General features: G+C 39.4%; 1 protein-coding gene across 2 annotated transcripts in view; it reads right to left on the bottom strand.

The window, feature by feature from the left end:
* The window catches only part of LOC109431943 (tyrosine-protein phosphatase 99A), a 586,380-nt gene that overhangs the window by 35,798 nt on the left and 525,479 nt on the right, over window positions 1-25,103 (bottom strand). Inside the window, exons 2-6 of one of the 2 annotated variants that reach the window (XM_062846150.1) lie at window positions 13,339-14,051; window positions 13,017-13,223; window positions 9,946-10,223; window positions 9,758-9,874; window positions 9,549-9,691 (exon numbers count right to left, since the gene is read on the bottom strand). In XM_062846150.1, the coding sequence (XP_062702134.1) occupies window positions 9,549-9,691; window positions 9,758-9,874; window positions 9,946-10,223; window positions 13,017-13,223; window positions 13,339-13,759 (1,166 nt within the window). In that variant the 5' untranslated portion in view covers window positions 13,760-14,051. The remainder of the gene's footprint in view (window positions 1-9,548; window positions 9,692-9,757; window positions 9,875-9,945; window positions 10,224-13,016; window positions 13,224-13,338; window positions 14,052-25,103) is intronic. The other variant, XM_029856676.2, reaches the window with a different exon arrangement.

Here is a 25,103-nt window from a genome sequence, read left to right as displayed (position 1 = left end):
AACGTTTACGAATCTCCGGAAAATTCTCGAAATTTCATTAATTTTGATGTTCCAGAACTTTTTAGAAGGTCCATTTTATATTTTTTTCATGAATGCTCACCAACATTTCGAACATTCTCGACATTAAAAAAATATGTTCCAAAAAATTCCATAAAGCTCGTTTTCGTATTTTTTTTTCTGCTGCTTCTAATGTTTCAGCAGTTTCTAGAAAGTTTCAGGTATTTAAAACAGTTTGATGTTCCAGAATATTTTAGAGGATTTTTCTGTTTTTTGCACGTTCAGAAGCTTCCTGAAATATATCAAAAATTTCATAAATTCTGTTGTTCCAGGACATTGTCGAAGGTTATTTTTCTTTTTTTCTGGAACGTTCATAAACTTTTCACACTTTTCGTAACATTTGAAAGTTTGAAAAAGGTTTTTAATCTTGTTTTTGGGACGTCCAGAACCTTCTCGAAAGAATTTTGATGATCTAGAACATACCCGTAGATTATTATTCTTCTATTTTAAACACTTAGTAATCTCCAGAAAGTTATCGAAATTTTATGTAATTTGATGTTCCAGAACACCCCAAAGGGTTATTTATTCTTTTTGGAACGATTATTAACTTCCAGAAAGTTCTCGAAATCATGAAAAAAGTGTTACAGAACATTCCAGAAGGTTCTTCTCTTTCCTTTTTTTGAAACCTTTAGTGGCTTACAGAAAGTATTCTGTATTTGAGAAAGTGTGATAATTCGGATAATATCTCAGATGATTGTTTTACTTTTGGAACAATCAGTGCCTTCCAGGAGGTTTCTATATTTTATAGATTTTTATGTTCCAGAACACTCCAGATGGCTCTTTTTTGCTTGTTCCCTAACTTCCATTAAGTTTTCTGAATTTTCTAAAGTTTGATGTTGAGAACGTTCTAGAAGGTTCTTTTCTAAAAACTTTAACAGCTTAGAAGTGGTCGTTAGAAAAGGAAGTTCTCAGTTAATAACTATGGAAGAGCTTAAAGACAGAAGCTGAGAAGCAGGATTTGTCCCAGTTAGATGTTAGGTCAAGAAAAAGAAAAATAAGAAATTCCATAATGCTGCAGAAGATTTTTCCCCTTTTGAAGCGTCCAGAAACTTCAAGGAGATTCTCGAAACTTTAAGAAGATCAATACTCCAGAACATTCCAGAACGTTCTTTTTAGTAGTAAGGGTTGAATCTAGGGTTTAATGAGGAAGGAGACAAGGGATGGGTTATGGGGAGCAGAATGCATACTGCTTCCAAGGAAGATCGCAGAGAATATTTTGGGGTGTAAACCCTTTCTTTCCCACAAGGTTTTTTGACATTTATAAATAGATAAAATGGTTTCTAAACAAATCACCATAACAAAAGATGTATGTAAAACTATAGAAATGAAAAATTTGATTTTCGGGGTGGATCACATGTGATCCATTGGGAGGATGGATGCACTGAAAGCATATATATAATTCTTTTTGTTTTTTTTTTCCAAAACTATATATTTATAAATCGTCCAGTACACCTTTAATCTATCTCGAGATAACACAGCCCTTCTGTAATACTTAATGAAAATTGTCGGATTACTTGCAGTTATCATAGAGTAGAGTGGGGTAAAAGTTCGAGTGGGGCAAGAGTTTCTTTTGAAGTTTTTTAGCTCAATTCAAATTATTTCTTTTGGGTGTCAAGGTTGTTCGAAGCCTTTTTGAAAAAGAGTCTTTCACTCCAAAAATTATGAAAATTTATCAATATTTCGAAAAGTTATGACAAAATGTTAGTTTTTGATCAAAAAATTGTAATATGCGTTGGTCCTTCCAACGCATGGATTGGATCTAGATCTAGATCCGCCAAGAACTCCCACGCGTAAAGGCTTTAAGGTCTATAAGCGTAATCAATGGTTTGCTGTTACATTACTGATACGTTGCAACATCTTATAGGTCCATGAACCATTTTTCTGTAAGGAACTAATTTCCAAAGATTTTCTAGATCCCCCAAGAACTTCTACGAGTAAAGACATGAAAATATACAAGCATTATCAATGGTTTGTTGTCACATTACTGATGCAGTGTAACATCCTACATGCCCATTGAGCATTGTGCTGAAGATAATACATTTTCAATTATATGCTTGGTTTTTCATAAATTTCTGCGAGTTAAGGCCTTAAGATCTAAGAGTGTAATCAAGGGATTGTTCTTACATAACTGATACGGTGTAACATTCTACAGGTCCATGGAGTTTGGTTCTAGAACTACTTTCCAAAGATGATCTATGTCCTCCATGAACTCCCACGAGGTAAGGCCTTAAGATATACAATGATATGATGATAATTTAAATTTATGATATTGTTTTTAGATCATTTATCTCTTATATAAATCAAGCAAATATCACATATTCATCTCCAAATCAAAATATGCTATTATTGATCTCCTTACCTCTATCCGGGGATTGCTATACAGTGATTCTACATAAACCCGCTGAATTTTGTAAGTTTGTTAACTTTCCTGATGAGTTAAAAAGCCCTCCATGAATACTACCAGAAACTCTGAAGAATTAACTAAAAGAACTATAATTGGGTTTCAACAGAAGTTGTTCTATTCCTGATTTTTTAAATATAAAATAAAAAATAAATAAATACAAGCATTAGCGCATACCGCCGGTGCTAAATATGTACATTCTGCCGGAGCCCGTGGGGCAATTGGTCACACGTTTACTTCATGAGCAGATGGTCATTAGTTCGATCCCAGCCCTGGCACTTTCGTCAGTTGCTCTGAGCAGCTGACACTGACCCTCTTCTGAGCCCATGGCTCAAACGGACCCGGATACATGGACATCGGTGAACGGCACCTCATAATGGACCATCAATCGGACTGGAAAAACGAAACAACCAACAGCCACACATCAACATTCCTCGTGCTTATCATTAGGTATACCATGATAGGGTAGAAAGTGAAAGCAGCGCAACGGCAATCAGTTCGATATATTGGAATTAGAATAGATTACATTTAGGCATTGTACAGCTTCTAAGTGGAATCGCTCACGCAGTGCCCCCACATTCCAATTGTGCAAATTCGGAAAAATTAGCATACACGCAACCTGAGATTGGCAGATTCTAATACAATTGGGTATGAAACATATACATACAAATATTGTATTAGGGCCTTGCAAATACAAAAATTGGTAGGTGGCAGTATACCAAAAATTGTATTGGCTTCCTAGAATCTGGAAAAGGAAAATTTCGCATGTGTGCGTGTGTGTGCTCTGTCGCACTGGTTTCTCATTATTTGTTCTATTTTTAGAATGATCATGGCAGCAGCGGCGGCATCAAATACCAATACATGTTTAAAAAGAAATACGGGCGGTGGCGGGAATCGAACCGAGACACTATCATGGTGATACACAGTATCCTGCGCTCTAACCAGCACGGCTATAACTGCACATGAATAGACAAGAGGCTGAAAGCCATCATCATCAACACAAACGTGGCTTGGTGATGGAAGTGATACAGCCGCCACACTGCACAATGGGTTCAGAGCCGTATTTGCGAAGACAAAACTGTTTAAGCTTCAGCTTTAAGTTTTTAGACACATCCCAAGGAACAATTCAAAGTCATTGATAAGCATACATGTCGAACTATTGTTGGTTTATAACATCCGCAGCTGAACAAAACCAAATGCTGAATAATAAGCTGAAATGATGCTATTTACATTGTAAATAAGCCAGAGCGCAACATTTGGAACGTATGTGAACAATAATTTAATTATAAGCTTAACAAACGTCAGAAATTTTTGTTTGTTCGATTTGCCCTTACTAACTTCAATATAAGGTGAAGAAGGACTTTTTTCTACGCGTTGAAAAGCTTATGTTCCACAGTTTCCGATAGCTGATTATTGTGGTCTACATAAGTTGAACAAATGCTTGCGATGTTAATACTTCAGCTATTGTGGGATAAATAGCTTAACAGTAAGCTATTTAAACGGGTTCATGATTTATTTGTTCGATTATCACATTTCGATTGAACAACAGGTCAAAGTGATTATAATAGAGCAGTACTGGAACGTTCCTCATTATTAAATATGTATTGATGTTTGTTGCACACCAATGCAAAATATTCGAAACATTTGCTTATTTGCGTAGCAATTTCAAAGTTGCAGTCATTTTCACAACTTTTTTTTAAGAAATATTTACAACCTTCCATAAATCAGAATATTGATCATTCACAGCATTACGAACATATTACACTCTCAGCGAGCAACTTACCAATTCCAGGATGGCGTAGTCGGCAAGGCATGCGACGGGTGATTGGGAGATCACGAGTTCAAATCCCAAGTTAAGAAATTTTTAGAAGAGCTTGTGTGTTATAAATGCGTTGAGATGCGACAAATAAACATGATTGCACCTCGCACTTCAATTTGTTTTTGTTTTCGCAGCAGGTTATTATAGCTGAATACAAGTTTAATATGAGGCTGATATAACACAGATTACTTCCAACTGTAAAGCCTGTATCGCGCTTGCAGAAAAGATTGCTGAATAACTTCTCCACTTTTGTTTGAACAACGCCTGATTACAAGCTGTGATGAAATAATGTTAAACTGTAATTCAATCAAATGTGGAATAAAAAGTCATTGCAATGTTGGTTAAATGAGTGAATGTTCTTTGGGATGTTGTGTTTTAGAAAGTTTATTTTCAATTGTTGACCCTATTCCCTATTATTGTTATGTTAGGGTGGTTCGTCTGGTTAAACTGATTCAAAAATCTTCTTTCTAATAATTTTATTTGCGATGCCATGATGAATGGTGATGGATCGTTTAATTAGAAATTCCACCAATAAACGGCAAATTCTAAATTTCATATATCTCAGGACTCTCACCACTTAGAAAGTTGGTGTCTTCGACAACGTTGTTAAGTGAGTCAAGGGCTTACAGTTAATGGTCCACTAGGCGGCGCTAGTTACACATTTGCAAAATCATTCAAATGATTGATATTTTTTCGTGAAGTAATCAACAAGCTGTAAGTTTGTTTTCTTTGAACGTGTCCAAGTCAAGTCAAAGGTTTTTCAAAGAGCTATGTATTAGTCATAATTGTGCAATGTCGCATTTCATTCGGTTCACTTGATCCAGAGATATAGCAATTAAACGAAGAACACTCAAATATGAACTACTTTATTAGAGTTGCTCCAATTTTATGTAAAGTTATCCAATCGAGCCCAAATTTGTACCGTTTATAGCTTACTAGTTGTGCAACTGGCAGGAAAAATTTGAGAATATTTGGTGCATTTTTGAAAAAGTTACAGCTTGCTGAATATATTTGAAATAATAAATAAAAGTTGCATGCTTCAATTAATTCGTAACTAGTGCCGCCTTCTGACAGAACCTTGAACCAATCAGCTAATCAACTGAGCGGCCGTAACCAACCTAACAACATCGCCGAAGACATCAACTTTCTAAGTGATCTGAGTCCTGAGATATATGGAATATAATATTTGTTTGCTCACTAGCGCTGCCTTGTGGTGGAATTTTGTATCAAACGGCTCATCATTTGTTAGTTCTTGACCAGCCAAATAATATTGCCGAAGACACCAACTCTCTAAGTAACCAGGATGATGAGATATTTGGTATAAACATTTCATCAGTGTTGCGTCTGTTTGTCTCTGGTATGACAGATATCACAGACAGAAAGACGTAGCACTGGCGAAATTTCCATACCGTACATCTTAGCACCATGATTACTTAAATATTCGGTATACTTGGCAAAGTTGTTAGGCCAGCCAAGGTTTTACTGGTAATGGGCCGTTTGATTCAAAATTCCACCACTAAGGCCAGTAGTACACAGGGTCAAATATTTGACAAGAAAAGAACTCAAGAAACAACATCAGTTTGACACTAATGAAAATTCGATCGAGTAAAACAAGATGTTTGAGCATTGGTTTCTTTTTGAACAAATATTTGACCCTGTGTACTAACAGCTTAAGTAGCGCTGACGATAAATTAATTATTATATTCCATATATCTCAGAACTCTGATTACTTAGAAAGTTGGTTTCTTCGGCAATGTTGTTTGGTTTATTAAAGCGTTTCAGTTGATTAGCTGATTGGTTCAGGATTCTGTCAGTAGACGACGTTAGTTGCAAATTAGTAGAAGCATGTATCTTTTACTTATTATCTCGAATATATTCAGCAACCTGTAACTTTCTATAATGTGTAGGGAATATTCTCAAATTTTATCTGCTAGTTGCACAACTAATTAGCCATAAATGGTACAAATTTGAGCTCGATTGGATAGTTTTACATGAAGTTGGAGCGACTCTAGTAAAATGTTTCATATTTGAGTGTTCTTCGTTAAACTGCTATATCTCTGGATTAAGTGAACCAAATGAAATGAAATTTTGCACATTTCTGACTAATATATAGCTCTTTGAAAAACCTTTGACTTGACTTAAGTTTAAATATGTTTAAAGAAAACTAAATTACAGCTTTTTGATTGCTTTTCGAAGAAAAAAAACATTCATTTCCATAATTTTGCAAATGTGTAACTTGCGCTTCCTTATGGCAAAATTTCGAAACAAGTGGACCATTAACTGTAAGCCCTTGACCTACCAAACAACAATTGTCAAAGACACCAACTTTGTAAGTGACCAGAATTCTGAGATATATTAAATTTAAAATTTGCTTGACCTCTAGCACCGCCTAGTGGTATATACAAAAATATGCTAAGTTTTAAAAATTGCCTAAAACATTTTTAGCAAGTTGTATCCTTTTATAAAGTCCACCAAAACTATTCAAATTTTGATTACTTGTTCCTCAACGAGTTTGATTTAATTGGTGCAAATTTGGGCTTGATTGATTATTCAACTTTGCACGACATTAGAGCCCTTCTATCTATATCTAGTTTTTGACTTCCGTTTATCAAATTACTGTACCTTAGGACTAAGCGAACCGAATTAAATTTAATTTTGAAAGTTTGTGACTAATGTATTGGTCTTCATGTATCGTTGGACTCGACTAAAATATGACCAAAGGCAAAAAAGTTGCAGTTTATTGAAAACTTTTCGAAAAGTTCTAATGATTCGAATGTTTATCCAAGGTCTGAAAGTCTCTTGAATAAAGACAAATCAATCAAATCAATCGAATGTTTTATTTTTGTAAATTTGCTATAACTTTGTGAAACATTCTGATATTGTATAGAGAATAATTAATCAGCAGATTTTTGGATAAACCACACTTGATTGACCGTAATCATTTCACAATAATGAAAAAAAAAAGAAATGACAGAACTTGGCAGAAACATTTTTGTCTTCGTAAATACGATTCTAGAGTCTCTAGACCCATTGTGCAATGAAAAGCCCGCATCCAGCAGGTTGCTGTGTGCAAGTGGAAAATTCCATGTAGACAATAGGACGCGAAGCTCATCAGCGAAGCGAAAGTTATTTTTAGACGCAACCCGGTTCAACTTTTCGGGTTTGAATGGAGGTGTTCGTGTGTAGTGGTATGGAAGCTATGGAACCGTGTAGCGCATCTACATACAACGAATGGATTATGATTTATCACATTTTCTGTATGTTTTTAATACATAAATTGGTAGAAAAGGCATATCTCAATTTTTGGTAGCTTTTCTTGTTTTGCGTGTACCGTTTTGTCTGATTAGAACACAGCTGGAACATTGAAAACACCTCTCAATGCCCCTGAAAACAAGAACTATTATTCGCCGGAATATTTTTTTGTCTGACTGTAGGCTACTCACGACACGATGAAAATAACACTTCTGGTTATCATGTTTGTAGGGTTTTTTTTAACGGAAAGTCGAAAGGGGTCCACTATTGGTTAAATACTCTATGAACGAAGTGTTATTACATAGTGTAGTTGAAATTTTCTCTGATCATGAAAACAGTATGATATCTGAATTGAATTGCCTTAACCAATAGTTGCACAACAAATTCTATATCTTTCCTACATATTGCACATGAAAACGGTACAAAAACACCTTATATTTCTTATAAAATAATTATTTGAAATTGAGTTGTTGGGGTCCACTATTGTGTAGATCGTATTCTCTTAGCATGTTCAATCGGTGACAACAGTGTTCCCTCTAAGATTTAACCAAAAGTGGTACTCCAGACTTTTTTACATTTACATACACATTTTCTAAAAATATCCGACTTATCGCTTTCCAGCCCAGTTTCACCACATAAAACTGATTTGAGCAGGGAATTTGAGAATATTTGCAGGGGGTCCACTATTGGTTGTTGGTCCAACGAATTCGGTAGAGAAAATGGGGTTGAGGTCTCAGGGATTGAGTATTTCTGTTTTTTTTTACGTAAATGGCATCCATATTTTCCAGCCTTTGGAATTGAGTAGCTGCACATTATGCCAGGATCAGCATTTGCAAAGAAAAATCCTGAATCACATAAGACAGAAAAAGCATCAACCGAACCATTCGATAGCTTCTTTGGACTTGACCACCAATCTTTACTCGTAATGGAATGCACATATATAAGTTATATGGGTTATATTTATATGGGCCCATATAGCCGAGGCGGTAAACGCACGGGTATTCAGCATGACCATGCTGATGGTGACGGGTTCGATTCCCGGTCGGTCCAGGATCTTTTCGTAAAGGAAATTTCCTTGACTTCCTTGGGCATAGAGTATCTTCGTGCCTGCCACACGATATACACATGCAAAATGGTCATTGGCAGAGGAAGCTCTCAGTTAAAAACTGTGGAAGTGCTCATAGAACACTAAGCTGAGAAGCAGGCTTTGTCCCAATGAGGACGTTACGCCAAGAAGAGAGAGAGAGAGAGATATATAAGTTATTTGATTAAATAATGCATACGATATATCTTCACAGATGAGCATACAGAAAATACGAATCCTCTGAATTTTGAATTTAAAAAAGAAAAGCATGCAATACGCCATGTCTCTTGAGAAACGCTTTCCTCCCAGTTTCAGGTAGAGTCAAGCAGTGTTGAAATCTTGTCACATTTATCGTTAAACCTTTTAATTCAATCTTTTATAATGAACAACAGCTACAGAATATAAAGGAATCCATAGAACAAGAAATCGCGGCAATCGTCCATTTTTTTACTTATTCGTTTATTTGGAATGCTCGGGCGCCACATGGGCATAACTGAGCCGAAATCTTTTGTTACACAATCGTCCTTGTCACGAGCCAAAGTTTTCAGAAGAACAGGATCAGTCTGATAGATAGGAAGATGCAGTTTGAAATGCATAGCGTAGCTTGTTAAATTTTACTAATATGATTGTACCAAATCGGCATCAAGTGACCGAAATTCCGGGTGTGTACATTCTTGCGCGTAATTAGCGAATATTACCAACAATGCCTTTCGCACAATCCACATATGTGCAGCAGTAGCAAACCGCTGCAGTGTGCGAGCAGCATTTGGCTAATTTTATCCACGACCCGCATATGTTTATGGAATATCTACCGACTCCCGGCGGCGCGGCGAGTCAAACCACAGTCAGAATGGATGCTAGAATTTGTACTATTTTTATCTTTTTCGTGGTAGGTATAGCTGGATCGCGAATGTTAGAAAAGAGGGTTTACTTACTTCCACAGCAGGAACGACAGCACGATCAGCAACAATCCAAAGCAGCTAAACACAATTCCGGCTAAGACAGCAAGGTTGTAATCATCATATACCTGGCGCTGCGATGGTTGCGGAATTTTTTCACAGTGAAGTTGAAGTGATATCTGTGAAGTCGAAGATTATCTCGATAAAATTTACCGTATCTCTAGATATCCCAAAACTTGACTTACTTTTTTAGGTTCCGAGTAGGATCCGAGAATGATTTGCTTTGGGTTAATGACGCTAGCTGAAGCAGCTCTCACTTTCACCTCGTATACTGAATTGGTCGTTAGATTTGGAATGATCATCTGCAATCGAAATAGCAATTATTCAATTAAATGTAGGCAAACCTTAATCAACCAATTCCCATCGATCTTACCGATGTTTCTACGATCGAGGCGTTTGCACTCAACCGAATGTCTTTGTATTCACTGTGCTCTAGGTTACGGTAGCTTATAATGTAGTAGTCTATTGTGTTGTAGTAGGTTTGCGGAATGTGCCAACCAAATAGAAGCTCGTGTTGAGAATGGCAGGTAAGATTGACCACCTTCGGTGCGCTGGGACCGCTGATGTCCGTCCGCTGGGATACTTCCGATGGTTCGCCATCGAATTTCTTTGTGAACGCAGCGACGATGATTTTGTAATCGGTGTAGGGCTCTGCAAATGGAAGATTAGGTACAATTTAGGAAAGAGTTTGAAAGAATTTTGAAAAGATGCATAAACAAAGCTTTAGCTTGATTTAACGCCCGTAGATTGTACTCCAATATTGCCAGTCTAGCTACAGTTACATAAGGAACTGATGCAATCTCATCAGTGCTTGGTACTAACAGACAACTTCAGCATGCTTGGTATGGTTGGTTATCTTTTTTTGGCGAGAATGGCGCCTGCTACGTCACGTTGGTGGAATCCACTATTCAGGAACCACCCTCAATCTGGGACCTGTGGAGTACCAGGGTATCCTTCATAGTATTTTGTTCTTACTGTACCAACTGGAGCTATTGCGCAATGGACCTTGTGTTTCTCGGGAACAATTAGCTGCCCTTCTTTAGTCTCAAACTTTAGGCTGAATAAAAGCGGGATTATAAAGATATTGTTGGTTAGTTTAAATTTTACCCAATATGGTTTTGCATTACGCAATTTACACAATGTATTCTGTGCATCCTCGCCTTTGGCGTTTTCCAAACGATACCGATTTGGTTTCATTGCAGCTGTTCTTTGTTGGCCTATGATTGTAAAGAGTGTAATCTTGCCTAGTTTGGGTAGTGGCTGTGGTTAGGATAGCTCAGATCAATCTTCAGCATAAAAGAACAGCAACGATCAATATTTGCAGACTTATGCAAAATGGTACAACCCGAGCGGCGTTAGTCCAAAAACCTTACTTTCGTAAGGGGAATTTCTATCTAGGAAACCTTGTGTATCCGGTGTTTGCTACTTTCAGTAAGAATGAAATAGAAAACTCGGTGTGGCCGCGAGCCTGTGTGCTTGTCAACAACGCAATCGTTGTTGCTAAACACATCTCTGAACTAACCACCAGAGATGTATGTGTTATCACAATTGATGTCTCAACAGGAAATACATCTATTGTTCGGTGTATTTACCGCATGATGAATCGTCCCCTACGGATGCGTCAAACAAGTCATCGCATTACAATTCAAAAGGCCTTCCGCTAATTGTTGACAGTGATACTAATGTTCACCATATCATCTGGTTCAGCTCAGGCATTAACTTGAGAGGCTCTAGTTTGATGAATGGAGTACTTAAATAGTACAGATCTTGGATTACTTAACAGAGGCAATCGCTCAACTTACATGATATCTGTCAAAGAGGAAGTGTTAGACATAACGCTTTGCTCAAGCAGAATTAGTCACGAGTTGACAAATTGGCATGTGTTAGATGAAGAATCTTTATCTGAGCATCGCTACATCTGTTTTGAACACTTGAATGTTACTTCGTATGTTTTGCGTTTCAGGAATCTGAACCGATTTGGTTGAGGCCACCTTTCATGGATACTCACCATCCATTGACTCTCCAAGTGATTTATGATGTCGTTAATACTACAACAACCTTCATCATGGAAGCTTTTGAAGAAGCTTGCACTCTACAATCTGTGATGACTACAAGAGAATCCCCTTGGTGGAACTCTGAACTGACGAAGCTCTGGAAACATTCGACTCGCAAGGACTACCAGGAAGCTCTTCGGTCTGCTAAACGATCCGACTGAAGGAACATTTGTACACATGATTCCAGTTTAATGAAGTTCCAGTTCGCATGAAGAAGCGAAGAGTTCTAGACCTAAAAGTATGGCCTATTTTCTTCTGAAATGCTTAGAACGCATTGGCGATGATCACATCCGTTATGTTCATCTGGTCGTCTTGCCTTTTAATGTGAAACAACATGCTTACCAATCTGGAATGTCGACTGTGACTCTTTCACGATATCGAGAAAGCATACACTCATAAGTATAATCTTGCTTGGGCGTTTTCTTAGATATCGAGGGTGCTTTTGACAACATGTCATACGTTGCTATATTGGAAACCGCACGGAGTCATGGTATATCTCCAATGATTTCCAATTGGATTCACCAAATGCTCAACAATCGACATCTGTTTTCGACATTGCGCCACGCAGCGATTGGGGGAGTCTTGTTATCACTTTTGTGGAATATCGTAGCAGATACGCTATTGAGACAATTCAATAACAACGGTTTTTCAACTTAAGGTTTTGCCAACGACAACCTAACATTTTCCCTTTTCGACCTGATGCAAAGCGATCTTCAGGTAGTTGAAGGGTTGTGTCGCCAATATGGCCTGTCGGTATTGTGGATTTACCGGGTACTTGTATTCTACTGGTTACTTGAGTAGCCGTTATAAAGTAGCCGTTTACATATAAAAATCAACTTGATTGTCAAAAAATGAATGTCGCTGAATAGCTAGTGGCAACGAGGAATAGCGCATACAATAAAAATGTTTTAAAGCATTTTTAAGTTACTCTTTTTATAAAACGGCTACTTTGAAGACCATACTGAAGCGACCGGTAGAATACAAGTAGCCGGTAAATCCACAATAAATCCGAGTAAAACATTCATTGTTCTTTTCACGGAAAGGCTATTCCGTGATAGCATTCGACTTTTGCGTTTCGTTGATTTTGAAATTGATGAGACTGATCAGTTAAAATACGTTAGAGTTATTCTTGATTTCAAGCTTTCCTGGACATTTCACATTGAGTTCAGAATAAAAAAATCTTGTATGGGCTTTTAAACAATGCCGGCGAACCTTTGGTAAAAATTGGGGTCTAAAACCCAAGTATGTCAAATGAATTTACGCAACTGTTGTCTGACCAATATGCGCCTATAAGAATATTTTGTGTAGTGCAAAAGTAAGAACGATACAATCAAAATGCTGGAGTCACTATTCCCGAAAAATAATATACTCGAAAACGGATGATACTTACTGAGATTCGACAGCGTATACGTGTAGACGGAATTAACAGCAGCATCGGCCTTCAGGATCGGCAGGTGCAGCAACGTCTGGTTCTGGTGTACATAGTACACACGGTAGCCATGTATGGCCCCATTCAGTTTCTCCGGTTCTCGCCAGGTAATCTTGATGGTCGTCGAAGTCACCTCTAGAACACTCAGATTCAACGGTTTGCTGGGAACTGGAATGATAACGGGGATCAATGTTAATTAGCGAAATTTTTTAATGCTTGCTAGGAAACCTGCATTTATGATCGTATATATAAGAGTAAATGAAATCAACAAGAAATAAATTACCGAAATTATCATCTGCCGAAAATGTGGGATAACCATGCGTTGTAGTAAAAGGTTCATCGTTTATCTCGGGTTCTTCCAAGATCACTTTCAACACGGTGTTAATATCAGAGTGAGCTTGGTCGGGGGCTTGATTCCCCAGAGCTTGAAACTTTCGCTTACTCCGACTGTCAGCATCCGTTACGATAGAAGGAACTGGAGTAGGCTCCTTTACACTGACGGGCAAAGCCGCCTGGAGAGGAAGAACTCGGGGTTCTTCCAGTTCTTCGTAGGGGATCTCCGGCTCTGATACCACGTACGGAGTCGATCCATTAGATTCGGTGAGATTGACTGTTGCTGATGCGCAACCGTGATGATTCACTAGGACCACCAGCACCTGCACCAGTGCCAACCACGTGAGCGTGGTCAGCAGACGACTTTTCATGGTTTGTTTCCCCACAGCTGGTGTTTGTTTTTCCTGCTTCAGTTTGTCTCACTTTCCTATTGCACTCTTCCACAAGCACTGGCTGCTTTCGTGATTTGTACCAATTTCACTCTTATTTGTAATTATCTCTATGTTTGCACCTAACTCTGCATTCGCTTTGCATCATCAACCACATTGCTGCTTTAGTAGCCTTTCATTCGTTAATCACTTCTTCCGGGGGGATGGAAGCTCTCTTCTCTTTTCGTTTGTTTTATTTAGGCTTTTTAAACTACTGACTGGCACCATTCATCAACTGCGCAGAAATCATAGATGAGAGGAGAAAACTCAAAATTAAATGCAAATCGCGAAGCTATTCATTTATGGCACTCTTTTTATGTTTGGCATGGCTGCATGCAGCATCAAACATTGTTCTTTTTATGTTGATTTCTGCCTGGGTGCTTCGTACTCCGAACAATGCTCGCTTCGCTTTTAGTTCCACTGGTCTGCCAAAATTAATAACAGGGGCCTAAGTTATTGTCAGATGAAAATAAGAAGCATAAAACCCTATATGTGAGTCATAATTAGAGTCATGATCTGTCGCAATGAACTTCAGGCCTTACTTGTGTTCCAAATAATTTGTTCACTTATCTCTTTCTATTTTTTTTAAAGAATTTATTCAGAAATTTGAACACTCTTAGAAATGGCTGCAAAACGGTGGGTCGATACAAGCTCTGGTCCTCATAAGTCCCTACCTTATGCTTCCACGGGGGGTCAGTCGATGACAAAGACCGCTAGTTAAGAATTGTGGGCTTAGCTGGTAGTGCAGCCTGGGTACTGTTGTCCTTCTGACTTCAGCTAGACTGAGGAGATACGTCTCGAGCGTTTGTTCACCAAGGAGGTGCGGCTAAAACAGCGTCTGTTCTGGCATCCAGCGGCTGAATATGAGCTGCTTCTCCACCGGAATCTATACTTAAGGTGGCAGCCCCACCACGGTAGATAGGGGACCTTCGGCCAACAACCTACTCTTGTTCCCGAAACCTAATAAAAAACGTTACAGGAACCGAAAATGAAAGATTCAAACTGATTCAACAGCAACGACTTTTAGCGCGAAAACACGGACAAGAATTGGAAATTGGAATGTATTAATCCTAGCCCAGCAGGCTAAACCGGCACAGCTAGTCAATGTGGCATGCATGAAGCTTGAGCTCCCAGGACTAAGCGAAGTTCGTTGGACGAACTTTGGGGAACACAGATTGACATCGGGTCAAATTCTGTTATACTCTGGCCTACGAGGTGAACACGCTCCTCGTAACCGTGAAGTAGGTTTCCTGCTCAGTGCTCAAACCTGCGCTGATGGAGATGAAGTGGGAACCTATTAATGAGAGGGTAATTGAAGCCAGATTCAGAACATGGATTCGATGTAACGCGCCAACCGATGCTGCCGAAATGCAAGACAAAGAGAACTTTTACAGCCAACTGAATGCTTTCGTAAATAAGATTCCAAAAAGTGATATAAAGATCCTCACGGGCGACTTACTTCAACGCGAAGGCTCTGACAACTCGGACTATGAGCATGTCATGGAACGTCATGGTCTCAGAGAAAAGAGCGAAAACGGAGAGCCGTTTGAAGAGGTTTTTGGCAACAATGACATGTTGATTGAGGGATCGCTCTTTCCCCATCGATCAGTGCACAAAGTGACATGGGTGATGGCGTCCCGGAAAATAAAATCAACCACATCTACATCAGCCGAAATTGGAGACTGAGCCTTCTTGACGCACGGAACAAACGGCGTCTGACCATCGTATCCTAATCGGCGAGATCCGGCTGCGCATTGCAAGGATTCATCGATAGGAGGAAAAAAATCGGGCGCCGGTGCAACATACGCCGACTGGAAGGCGTTGCGGTGAAAAGGTCCATCATCGAGGAGCTGGAGAACCATGCCGCGGATACTCCAGAAGGTGGAAGCATAGAAGATCAATGAAGCGCCATCAAGAACACCTTCATCCCCACCTGCAAGTTTAATTTGGGTGAGCTACGCACCCGGAAAAAGCAGTGGATCACAGATGACACCTGGAGGAAGATAGAGGAGCGAAGCGAAGGAACGCCAAATCCGCGATAGAGCGAGCGAAAACACGAGGAGTCAAAGCCGTAGCCCGTCAGCGTTATTCGACTCTCGGGAAGGAAGTGAAACACTCCTGTAGACGAGGTAAAAGAGCGTGGGCGGACTCCCTAGCCGACGAAGTCGAGAAAACCGCAAATACCGGCAACATTTGTGTCCTCTACGATAGTAGACTACGCTGTCTCACATTGCCTTAGTGGGACTAAGAAGAATGCTACGATGCCCGTAAAAGACACATATGGACAGCTATTGACCGACCCGGCTGATCGGCTAAAACGCTGGTTCGAGCACTTCGGAAACCTTTCTAAAGTGTCGCACACGCCCTGAACTCCTCAGTATGATCCGCCAAGGTTTCGACGCATTACCCACATCAACACTGAAACTCTATCATTGCAGGAGATAGAAACAGCCTTGCGTATCATGAAATCGAACAGGGCCCCGAGGGTCGATCGCATATCAGTCAAGATGTTCAAAGCAGACCCCGTAGTATCTGCACAATTGCTGCATCAATAATTCTGCAACGTATGGGAAACCGCGACATTTCCGGTCGACTGGAAGCAAGGCGTCTTAGTAAAGGTGCCCAAATGGGTGACCAGACTGTATGCTTTAATTGGTGGGGTATTAAGTTGCTGTGCATCGTTCTCATAGTTCTCCGAAAATCCTTAACCGGATACAGGAGAAGATTGGTGCAACTCTACCGCAGCAAGCAGGATTCCGTGCTGGACGATCCTGTGTGGATCATATTGTCACGCTCCATATCATCTTTGAGCAAATCAATTGATTCCAAGAATCTCTCTACCTGGTGTTCATTGATTACGGAAAAGCTTTCGACCGTCTCAATCATGAAAACATGTGTGGAGCCCTCAGGCGCAAGGGTGTCCCTGAGAAATTCACAGGCCTCATTGAAACACAGTACAGGCATTTTCGTGCAGAGTACTGCCAACTGTGTCTTGTCCGATCCCATCCTGCTCGTTTCTGGAGTGAGGCAAGGATGTATACTATCGCCGCTACTGTTTTTCACCGTAATCGACGAGATCCCGGTGGGTGCGGTTGATCGTGAACCAAACCGTAGGTTGCTGTGGCAGCCAATTACCATGGAGCATTCAAATGACTTCGAATTGGCTAATAACGTAGCGCTCGAAGATTCTCTGATATGCAGGGCAAGCTCGGCCAATCGCTTCTTGGCGGCAGATCTTACGTTGGTTAACAAGGCCAAATCGTTAGATGTAAACACGGCCAACCCTTCCAGGTTTACGGTAGCTGGGCAAGCAGTGGAGAATGTTGAAAGTATGGTTCAAAGCTTCCAATATCTTGGTGGCCAAATGGTGGCCGATGGCGGTAAAATCGGAATTTTCAATTCGATCGTGAAATCTGTGCTGCTGTACGCCAGTGAAACTTGGTGTGTATCAGCGGAGAGCACTTAATGGTTGCAAGTTTTCATCAATGCGCTATGTAATTCATGCACGGTGGCCTCACACATGGATCTCCAACGTGGAGCTCCATCGTCGATGTCATCAAAAGCCGATACCGATAGAAATTTGGGAGCGAAAGTAGTAATGGGTCGACCACAAACTACGCAGGGACGGGAACGAAATATTCAACCATGCGTTAGATTGGAACCCAGCAGGACATCGCAGCAGAGGCAGACCCAGAGACTCATGGTGGCGCAGCCTCACCAAGGAAATAAAGAAAGTCGATAGAAATTTAACCTGGTCACAGGTCAGGGCGATGGCTGGCAATCGCCCAGGATGGAGATCTTTCAATTCGGCCTTCTGCACTACCATGGGTGCTTAGGACTGAAAGTTAGTACATAAGTAAGTTGTAGGATTAATGGTAGAAAACAGTTTATCGACGAAACGCAAGAATAATTTGTGTACTTTTAAACTCTAATGATGTACGAGTACGATAATTATCGTATACAAAGATGAGTAGGCAATTTCATGATAAACATGGCTGACCGCCCAAAGTTGCCAGTCTAGAATTGCTTGAAAAGCTCTTCTATGTTTTCCAGGAAGATTTGAAGTTCTGAGGTTCCTGTTCTTGTTTTGATTCTCGACAGCATATGACAGCGTTAATTAAGTTACTGTTGTAAAGTGCTACTTTTGTGGGAAAAATTGTATAAAATTCGCATTCTTCCGACTTTGCACTACCCGTGGAAACTTAATTGCCAAATGGACTGCGGTGCCAAAAATAAGAACCAAGCCATCATCGCCACAGTATGTACGCTGTTTTCCACTGGAACAGTTATCATTCCATTATGGTCTGCGTTTTACACGATCCAGAACCCCAAAACCGCACAATTGCTTCTGCCACCGCTGCTACATAGTTGGGGAAACACTTGCTCGCTTACACATAGAATTCCATTAAATCGCTACCGCGCCGCCCGGCGCACAATCATTGGAAGGCAGATGAGAGCCGGTCATCGTCACGGCCACCCCATCACTCGGGTTTGTGATAGAACGTGTCAGGCCCAAGACAGATTCCTTCTGAAGCGTGACTGACGACGCCCAAATGGAGTCCACCAACTATGTAACTGCTCGCCGCGGTAGAACAAAACGGAACTACACATAACTGATGGCCATTGCTCTTCAGCTTAGTACGGCTCTGATGGCTTTGATGGTCGAGTGGGGCGGCGCGGGAGGTAGATGTGGTCAGCCGTTAGACGCTCTGAACTACACACTACACATAACTCTACAAGCTCCCGAGGCTGGCGCATCACCCGCATGTCAGCTTCAATTGATATCAATTTAGCACACTCTCGCTCTTTGGTCGGATTTTGTGCCCTGACGACGCCGCAGAATGTCATTGGTGTCGTCGTTGTTGTTTTTGTCATGTTTTGGTGGGTTGTGTGTGCGTGATAATTGGGGGCTGGATTTGCGGTCAACATGTCGATGATGGACTGTTCTCGTTAGTTGGGCCATTGATCACCGATAGGATGGGAATAGAATGTGGTGTTCCATGTATTTTATGGGTGTTGTGTGATAGCATTTGTTTTATATTATGAGAAATTTCGAGATATTGTCAATGAAAATGTAGATATATTGTAGACGATGTAGAGTAAAGTGGGGCAAAAGTTCGAGTGGGGCAAGAGTTTCTTTTGAAGTTTTTGAGCTCAATTCAAATTATTTCTTTCGGGTGTCAAGATTGTTCGAAGCCTTTTTGAAAAAAGAGTCTTTCACTCCAAAAATTATGAAAATTGACCAATAATTCGAAAAGTTATGACAAAATCTCAATTTGTTCATCGAGCACATGTTCTGTTGTGCACATGGATGTCAAAGCATTTTCAACAGTGTAATTTCCCACATGGCTTGGTCAGCCAAAGCAAAATCAAGAAATTGACATTTGTAAGGTGCTACGGTCACCCTTACCGTATTCGGTCGGCCGAGGACCGACCCGTCGAGAGTCCGACTGCACACTAATTGCCATACCAATAAGTGATTGGAAGGCAGTGCCCGAAGCTCTCGACAATTAAAAATAACTTCCTCTCCCGCTTTGACATACATGTGCACAACAGACAATGTGTTAGATGTTCATCTAATCCCATCCGAAGGGGGTTTGGATTGTGAAAAGAAGATAACCATGTGCGATTGTGGAATCGAGTTCAGTTCTAGGCCTGCTGGCGACGGAGATAGTCGAGTGACTCCGTAGCTTGAAGGAATAGAAGCGCCCGTCTAGCGAATTGGGAGTCGTGAGTTCGAGTCTCACCGGAGTACGTGGATTTCTTTTCATAATTTCAAATCTCAATTTGTTCATCGAGCACATGTTCTGTTGTGCACATGGATGTCAAAGCATTTTCAACAGTGTAATTTCCCACATGGCTTGGTCAGCCAAAGCAAAATCAAGAAATTGACATTTGTAAGGTGCTACGGTCACCCTTACCGTATTCGGTCGGCCGAGGACCGACCCGTCGAGAGTCCGACTGCACACTAATTGCCATACCAATAAGTGATTGGAAGGCAGTGCCCGAAGCTCTCGACAATTAAAAATAACTTCCTCTCCCGCTTTGACATACATGTGCACAACAGACAATGTGTTAGATGTTCATCTAATCCCATCCGAAGGGGGTTTGGATTGTGAAAAGAAGATAACCATGTGCGATTGTGGAATCGAGTTCAGTTCTAGGCCTGCTGGCGACGGAGATAGTCGAGTGACTCCGTAGCTTGAAGGAATAGAAGCGCCCGTCTAGCGAATTGGGAGTCGTGAGTTCGAGTCTCACCGGAGTACGTGGATTTCTTTTCATAATTTCAAATCTCAATTTGTTCATCGAGCACATGTTCTGTTGTGCACATGGATGTCAAAGCATTTTCAACAGTGTAATTTCCCACATGGCTTGGTCAGCCAAAGCAAAATCAAGAAATTGACATTTGTAAGGTGCTACGGTCACCCTTACCGTATTCGGTCGGCCGAGGACCGACCCGTCGAGAGTCCGACTGCACACTAATTGCCATACCAATAAGTGATTGGAAGGCAGTGCCCGAAGCTCTCGACAATTAAAAATAACTTCCTCTCCCGCTTTGACATACATGTGCACAACAGACAATGTGTTAGATGTTCATCTAATCCCATCCGAAGGGGGTTTGGATTGTGAAAAGAAGATAACCATGTGCGATTGTGGAATCGAGTTCAGTTCTAGGCCTGCTGGCGACGGAGATAGTCGAGTGACTCCGTAGCTTGAAGGAATAGAAGCGCCCGTCTAGCGAATTGGGAGTCGTGAGTTCGAGTCTCACCGGAGTACGTGGATTTCTTTTCATAATTTCAAATCTCAATTTGTTCATCGAGCACATGTTCTGTTGTGCACATGGATGTCAAAGCATTTTCAACAGTGTAATTTCCCACATGGCTTGGTCAGCCAAAGCAAAATCAAGAAATTGACATATGTTGGTTTTTGATCAGCAAATTGTAATATGCGATGGTCCTTCCAACGCATGGAATGGAATTGTAATGAAATGGAATTCGATATTTTATTTCGGGGCGTAACTAGGTATATTATGAAGATGCTTTAGCATGTATAACTTTTTGCAAAAATATTTGGAAATCATATTTTACACATAGAGTTCGAATTGTGGGGCAAGAGTTCGAGTCATGTATCAACTTTAGGTAAAAACCTAAAATTCTGCAAATTGTATATATTATGTATCTCTAAAAATGATGGAATTAGTGAGAAAATTCGATCAAAGTTGAAAAAAAAATTTGTTTCATCTGAATTTGGCGGAAAACTACTAATTTTTGGTGTAGTAAATTTAACCCTGATTTGGGTAAAATCCAGATCGAACTTTAAAATGTATTTCAGTTTCAACATAGAATATTAATTGGTTTTCGGTATTCAGATTACCAAAGTGTCGAAATAGTGTGCTACGATTAGTGGAATTCCACAAACCTAGATTCGAACTTTTGCCCCAGTGGTGGGGCAAGAGTTCGAATTAGACACACACATACAAAAAGTGTTGTAACTCAAAATTGAAAAGACATTTGGCGTAACTTTGTTCAGCAAATTTTTAGCTCATGGATGGTAGAATCACCACACGGTATTCATTTATTTTTATATGCTTCGATTTCTTGAAAAAAGTTGAATTTTCTACTAAGGTCGAACTTTTGCCCCACCTTACTCTATTGGTATGGTAAAGCCGTCAACGACACTTCTAAATTGGCGATATTAGATCAAAAGGGTCAGCAATTATTTCAATTGATCTTACCCATCAAGTGTATGGGAAATTAGATATATCTCTATCTATCTCTACGCATGTCACGAGTTCTCAAGCGAATCATGAACGTAAACGTGAACCATCTTTAAAAAAATTCTACCCACATGTTCAAAAACGCTTCGCTAAAGCTATCGGCTAATTCTCAAGAAGGTTTGAATGGAAGGGGTAATCAGCCCCATAACCGCGAAAATCGGGAGGCTACGGTGGGCGGGTCACGTCATCAGGATGTCGGATAGCAACCCGACTAAAATGGTTCTCGATAGTCATCCGACCGGTACAAGAAGACGTGGAGCGCAGCGAGCTAGGTGGGTCGACCAAGTGGAGGACGATCTGCGGACCCTACGCAGAGTGCGGAACTGGAGACAAACAGCCATGGACCGAGTGGAATGGAGGAGGCTACTATGTACAGCAGAGGCCACCCCGGCCTTAGCCTGATCGATAAGTAAGTAAACGAGAAAGGCGACCATTACCTATTCGGAATGTGAAAATTTCCAAGCGATCAACATTTTGAATGCCGCTTACAGAGTGCTAGGTATCTCAGATCATCAACACCTAACACGAATGGGTTCAAGGGATGTTCTCAAGCCTGCTTCATAGACGGCCGTTCGATTAAGGACCATATCTTTACCGTACGGCAAATCGTCTTGAAATGACTCGAATACCAGGTTCCAAAGCATCACAAGCTCATCAAGTTAAAGGCAGCATTCTACAGTATCGACCGCGCAGAGCTAAAGAAAACCATGGACGAGAACAACTTTCCTGGACAGCTTACCAAACTGAAAAAATCAACGATGAACCGTGTGAGCGATTCCAAGCAACAGCATCAAAATTAAGGAAATTTTTTAATTCATGATTTTCTATTGAACTGAAACTTTGCACAGTTTTTCAGTTCCATCTAAATCGCCATTTTTCGATAGTAAATTTTTATTTTGAATCACGACTAACTTTTCAAAAGGGTGTATGTGAAAATGATTCAAAAATATTCAAAAATCTGCACAGCCAAAATGGTTCGTTCGATTGCTATGAATTTTTCAGCAAAGTTAGATAACTAAATGGTGATTTCTAAGAAAATATACACTGTGAAAAAAATATTTTTTAACATGAAAAAATATAATTTTTTGGCACTAAAACTCAAATATCTCAAAACCCTATTTTTTTACCAACGTAATTTTTTTAGGGAAGACGGTCCATTGTATTAGCAATCTACCATAAAAATTTGGTGATGGTAAACTAATAAACAAAAAAGTTATAACATTTCAAACATTTCACAATTTTCACAATTGGTAAATATTTTTTTCTGTGTAAATTATTTCGGTCAGAAATTGCAGTTTGATGCTAATTTTATTGTTCAGCAAAGTTAGATAACTAAATGGTGATTCCTAAGAAAATATACACTGTGAAAAAAAAACCTTTTTTAACATTAAAAAAAACCTTTTTGTCACAAAAACTCAAATATCTCAAAACCCTATCTTTTTACCAACGTAATTTTTTAGGAAAAACTGTCCATTGTATTAGCAATCTACCATAAAAATTTGGTGATGATAAACTAATAAACAAAAAAGTTAACACAATTCAAACATTTCACAATTTGCACATTTAGTAATAATTTTTTTTTAGTGTAAATTATTTCGGCCGGAAATCGCAGTTTAATGCTGATTTTATTGTTAATGGCATTGCGTGAGAAAAACAAGCTGTTTTTATTATGTATTATGTATATTATATGTACAGTAATGTTCCGATTTAAGCACGCCCTCCGCGCATCAGTCGTTTATTCATTAATTTGCTGTTACATTTGAGGACAAGTGTTTTCCCTCTTCTTCAAGATGAATGTTGAAAGCGTGTTTTGCAACGTTAAAAATATTGAAATAGGTATAGATGTTGAAAAATATTTCAAAGCATTTTTTAAAAGGGGCGTGATTAAATTGTTTAAACAGATGTCGCTGATGATACGGTGACATGACTCTCTGCACTTAGCACTTCTGGCAATTTCTCAGTTGTTGTTGTTTTCGAACTTCCTGCGCTCTGCTTTACCGATGATATACAGATGGCTCGTTTGTCAAAGTCTAGACGGCAGGACGTGCAAACGCGTAAATTTATATTCAATGTGGACATTTGGGCATAACCAGTCTCTTTCTGTTTATCTATGGTGCTTTCGGTGAGATTTCGTAACTCTTTTGAACATTTTTTTCATCAAACGGTCTACAACAGAGCGTTGAGTTAAAGACCTTTGAGAAAGCGACTGTTCATGTTGTTTGTTAGATTATAATAAACAAAATCACTTATTAGTTTTAACTGACTAGTTTGGTGTTGTTTGCTTGGCTGAAGAAAAAGTTTACTATAAAATTTTTAATATCCATAGCGGTAGTATTTTTTTGCTTTTTCGTGAGCATTGTCATGGTATGTATACAGACAAACAAACGTAACACTGACGAAATTTTCATTGACCACGCCTTTAACGATCATTTTGAATCTTGGTTGTGGCTTTCATAACCAGAAGAGTGCCCCTCGTTTTTCTTTGCGTTTGACGTTTCACACTAGCGCCTTTTGATGACGTTATTGCACAACGCAGTGTTTCGTGAAACATTTCCACCAGGTGGTGGTAGTGTGAACTGGGCGATGGATTTTCACGAAAATTGTTCTAGGCGTTTCGTCTGTTTGTCTGTGGTATGTATCTCTCATACATTTGTTGTTGTTGAAGTTACTCGCATTCTTCCGATCATAAAGTCTGTTCTCTAAGAGGTATTTTTTTTGCAGATAAACTAGACGTATACGCGTATATAAAACTTTTATTATACAGCTTTTGTCTTAAAAATAAGTTTAATTCCATTTTTCTTATAATCAACAGCTTTTCAACACTATCAAGGGATTTTTTCACCAGTCACGTACAATAAAAAGTATGACACTCAATATTTTTGATCATAACACTGGATCGCGTCTAAGTTTCAAATAGATACTATAGTAATTATGAATAATCAAACAAAAATATTGATTGATTGATTGATTTGTCTTTATTAAAGAGACTTTCAGCCCTTGGCTGGTTCGTCTCAAACAAAAATATTATGAAAACAACTTGTTTAATTCAGGCGGTAGCTTTTACAATAAAATCAGCATCAAAATATAATTCTAGAAATAATTTACACAGAAAAAAAAAAATTTTTGTTGCAAAATGTAAAAATTGTGAAATGTTTGAAATGTCATAACTTTTTTGTTTATCAGTTTACCATCACCAAAATTTTATGGTAGATAGCTGATATAATGGGCCATTTCCCCTATAAAATTGACGTTGGTAAAAAGATAGGGTTTTGAGATATTTGAGTTTTTGTGACAAAGATCATATTTTTTTAAAGTAAAAAAAGAGATTTTTTACAGTGTATATTTTCTAAGGAATCATCATTTAGTTATCTAACTTTGCTGAAAAATTCATAACAATCGAACAATCCGTTTTTGCTGTACAGCTTTTAGAATATTTTTGAACTATTTTCGCATACACCCTTTTGAAAAGTTAGTCGTGAGAGAATATGAAGGTTTAATATCGAAAAATGG

The sequence above is a fragment of the Aedes albopictus genome, chromosome 1, assembly GCF_035046485.1.
Source record: "Aedes albopictus strain Foshan chromosome 1, AalbF5, whole genome shotgun sequence".
Taxonomy (NCBI): Eukaryota; Metazoa; Arthropoda; class Insecta; order Diptera; family Culicidae; genus Aedes; species Aedes albopictus.
The sequence above is the reverse complement of the archived record's forward strand: the minus strand, read 5'-3'. Positions and strand labels throughout refer to the sequence as shown.